The sequence below is a fragment of the Gracilinanus agilis genome, unplaced genomic scaffold, assembly GCF_016433145.1.
Source record: "Gracilinanus agilis isolate LMUSP501 unplaced genomic scaffold, AgileGrace unplaced_scaffold12661, whole genome shotgun sequence".
NCBI classification, from domain to species: domain Eukaryota; kingdom Metazoa; phylum Chordata; class Mammalia; order Didelphimorphia; family Didelphidae; genus Gracilinanus; species Gracilinanus agilis.
In genome coordinates, this window is record NW_025343211.1 from 5,098 (window position 1) to 9,319 (window position 4,222).

A 4,222-nucleotide genomic window follows, 5' to 3' on the forward strand; every position below is an offset into this window, starting at 1 on the left:
CCTTAGAACAGCTGGTTGACCAGTGTCATGAAGAACTTCCCACAGCATGCCTCTGCAGACATGAGAAGAGGAGTTTTCAATATCTATAACATCCCCATTTTATAAATGAGGAAACTGAGGCCACAAGAACTGAAATGGCTTACCTAGTATCAAATTGTAAAGTAGGCATTTAATAAACCCTCGATTCCTCCCATCCCCCCTGTAATTCTGTGAAAGTGCTGGGATCTGGAACTAGAACAGGACTGGAGAAGGAAGAGCCAGGCTTTTTCATCCCCAAGCCCTCTGTGGAATGCTTTGCAGGGAGACCACGTACCCCAGTGAATAAAGAAAGGGCTTTGAGCCCTGTGCTGACACTGGTTTAGCCATATTTAACACAGTTGCTGCCATGGGAAGTGATCTTACCACAGATGATTAATGGTTCTTTTCCTTTTCTCCTGGTTCCTCTTTCCATGTGGCAGAGACAGGTAGTGGGCAGACCTATGCGACACCAGAGAACCAGCTGCTGTACTATCCCAGCATCACCTACGCCATCATTGGCAGCTCCGTCATCTTTGTACTGGTGGTGGCCCTCCTTGCCCTGGTGCTGCATCACCAGCGGAAACGAAACAACCTAATGACGCTGCCTGTGCACAGGCTGCAGCATCCCGTGCTCCTGTCCCGCCTGGTAGTTCTTGATCACCCCCATCGCTGCAGCGTCACCTACAATGTCAACAATGGCATCCAGTATGTGTCCAATCAAGTCTACCACAATTCCTTGGACTTGGAGTCTCCTCCCTCTTACTCAGAAGCTGTGCTGGACCAAAGGTAGGCACTTCAGAAAAACCCAGTGAACCTAATGATGCTCAAAACTGAGTCCCGACTCTTATTTTTTTGTTTAAACCTGAGATGTCATTGGTATAGGAAAAGCCATTGGCCATTTCTTTGTCTGTTTCTCCATCTGGTAGGGCACTTACCCGGGACACTTAAGCCATCTAACTCCCAAGTAACATGAAGTGTGAAGGAGACCTTAAGGACCATTGAGTCTAATCCTAACCATTCCCATTATACAAATGGGAACCCCAAGAGGCAGAGAAGTTGTCCCATGTCCCTGTGCTTGCAAGAGTAAGGTAGGATTGGGATCTTGTTCTTCCAAGCCTAGCACTCCATTCATGATTCATATTGCCTCCATCTTTGTGACCTCAGGCAATATGAGAACAAATTAATTTTTCAGTAAATGCTGCAAAGATATGAAATCAGTCCATATTAATAGGATTTAAATGGAAGGGACGCTGGTGGTCAGCAAGGCCAACTCTCTCAAATTTTTGATAAAGAAACACCTAAATGCCACAAAGAAATGACCATTGGATTTGGAGGCGAAGGACCTGATTCAGAACTAGGATCTCTCACTTACTGCCTTTGTGACCTGCAAGTTACTTAATCTCAATTCATTTAACATAATGATAATAATTTAATAAGGGTTAATGTCACAGAGTCAGGCATGATGGGGGAACCTGTAAAAATCTAGTCATTGTTTTAAAAGTCCATATAGGTTCATTTCAGTTTAACTAAATTAAACTCAATCTTCAGTTTGATCAGGGTTCATCTCAATTTCCTTATGTGGCATACAGGGGGATTAGAATATAAGAAATGACCTCAAAGGTCCTTTCCACTGATGGAACTATGATTCTATGTGTCTGGAATCCTAAATTAGAACTAGAAGGGACCTCAGATATTAGTTTGCCCAATTGCCCAATTTATCGATGTGGAAGCAAAAGGCTCAAAGTTATATGACTTGCCCAAGGTCACACAGATAATAAGTAGAAGGAAGACTTCATATGATCAAAAGATGAAGAGCCAGAAGAGATCTTAGATATCATCTAATCCAACTACTTCATTTGAAAGATCAGGAAGTCTTGCCCCAGACAAACTAAGTAACCTATTTGGGTGACCAGAAGTGGACCAGAAGTCTACTATCACTACTTATGGGACCCCAGGCAAATCACTTATCCTCTCTAGTCTTCAACTGCCTCATCTAGAAAATGAGATAGTTGAACTAGATGACTTCTAAGGTCCTTCCCAACTCTAAATCCATGATCCTACATGCTCTACCCATTATTCTGTTCTCTCCGAGCCCAGACTTCAATAGCCGTCATATTGCAGTATCTCTGCAAGCTTCCATCAAAGATCTCCTTGGAGTAGAGGAATTTTTTTATTTATTATTAATTAATTATTTCTTTATTTTTTAATTACATTTTTATTTTATTTATTATTTTATTTTTATTAAATCTTTATTAAGGGGGCAGCTGGGTAGCTCAGTGGAGTGAGAGTCAGGCCTAGAGACAGGAGGTCCTGGGTTCAAACCCGGCCTCAGCCACTTCCCAGCTGTGTGACCCTGGGCAAGTCACTTGACCCCCATTGCCCACCCTTACCACTCTTCCACCTATGAGACAATACACCGAAATTAAGGGTTAAAAAAAAAAACAAAAAAAAAAAACAAAAATAAATCTTTATTAAATTAATAAAGAGTGATTCCCTCTATTAATAATGACTAGAAACAGGGAGCAGTTAGGTGGTTCTCAGTGAAATGAGAATGAGGCCTGGAGACGGGAAGTCCTAGGTTCAAATCTAGCCTCAGACCCTTCTTGGCTGTGTGACCCTGGGCAAGTCACTTAACCCCCATTGCCTAGCCCTTACTGCTCTTCTGCCTTAGAACCAAAACACAGTATTGATTCTAAAATGAAGATAAGGGTTTTTAAAAATAAAGAATGACTCGAAACAGAGGCATTGGGTCTTTTATTTAGATCACACGGCATACCACTCTTGGCAAGGATAGAGCCTGGGACTCGGCTCCCTTCCCAGGCAGCAGTGCCATCATCCCTGCCCTATGTATTCCATAACGGTGGCCCTGTGACAAGAGCCCAGAACTCTCCAGCTGCCAGTCCTCGGTCCCATCACCTAGATTCCAGCCCTGTTGTTATTGATGTTGCTGCTCTGCCGGTTCTCCATTTCACAATGAGGGAATTCTGCTCTGAGAGCCCAAGTTTAATGGGGGAGGCCATATCCCTGTTGAATGATATCATTCTGAGGATGTGGTTTTGGCACTGCCTGAAAAACCATAAGGAGGCAGGATGGAATATCCTCTCGTTGCTCTGTCTTATTGTTTCAGAGCACCGAAGCAAACTGATCCTTGGAATCATCTTTTCCATAAGGAAAGATCACTGACAAGTATTACTCTGTGTCAGGCATGCTGGGAAGATAAAGATCAGCAAAAAACAGCCACTGCCCTCAGGGAGCTTACAGTCTACTGGGGAGCGGCTCAATAACTAGATAAACAAGCTGTCTTTGGAGTAGAAGGAAGATGTCCTTAGAGGAAAAGGCTCAAGTGATTGAGGGGGCTGAGAAGACCTCTTCAGAAGGTAGCATTTGAGCTGAGTCTTGAAAGAAACTAGGAAAGGGTCCTCTGTTTCTCCTTGAAAACTCCACAGCCTCTGATTTATTCTTTTTCCCACCCCTTCCTCCCTTTTTTCTCCTCTTCTCTCCCTTACAGCAGACCTCCGTGGTTCGACCTCCCTCCTCCCCCTTACTCTTCAGAAGGTGATTCCTTGAGCCAAACTGAGCTGCCCCCCTACCGCTCTCGAGCCGGGAGCGCGGCAAGCTGCAGCCCAGCAGCAGACAGAGGCTTCCTCAGCATCTCTAGCAGTCAGCCCCAAGACGGCAGCAGCTCGACCAACCACCCTCACCCATCTCCGGAGAGAACACCAGAGCCAAGTGACTCGCTGCTCAACTCAGGCATGATGGAGGACCTCTAAAAATCCAGGCTTTTTCAGAAATCCATATGGGTTAATCTGCTGTGGCTTGTTACCATTTTGCTATCCTTGTGCTTGTGGTTGGCCTTGATCTTTAGGATATCACAAGGGGATGGGTCAGGGGGACTTGGGGGGGGAGGAAAATGGGGCATTTTTCCAGGAATCCCAGTTGATAAGATTTGTGTTTTACCATTCATTAGGTCATTCTTGCTCTATTTCCTCAGGCTCCCATGAATCCCATGACAAGATTCTCTATTCATACTGCCTTTCTGGCTCTCCCCCTCTCCCTCCCTTTCTTCCTCTCTGTCTTCTCTTCTTCTCCTCTCTCTCTCTCTCTGTCTCTCTTTCCCCCTCCCTCTGACTCTCTGTGTCTCTCACTCTCTCTCTTTCTCTCTTTCTCTCTCTCTTTCTCTCTCTCTTTCTCTCTCTCTCTCTCT

The 4,222-nt window shown here is 44.7% G+C and overlaps 1 protein-coding gene across 1 annotated transcript; it reads left to right on the forward strand.

The window, feature by feature from the left end:
* Positions 1 to 458: 458 nt before the first annotated feature.
* Positions 459 to 3,788, forward strand: LDLRAD3 (low density lipoprotein receptor class A domain containing 3; the record flags this gene model as incomplete). The annotated part of the gene is made up of 2 exons (XM_044683083.1): positions 459 to 804; positions 3,527 to 3,788. Coding segments are annotated over 2 exons (608 nt in total), but the record flags the coding sequence as incomplete, so codon positions are not given.
* Positions 3,789 to 4,222: the final 434 nt, after the last annotated feature.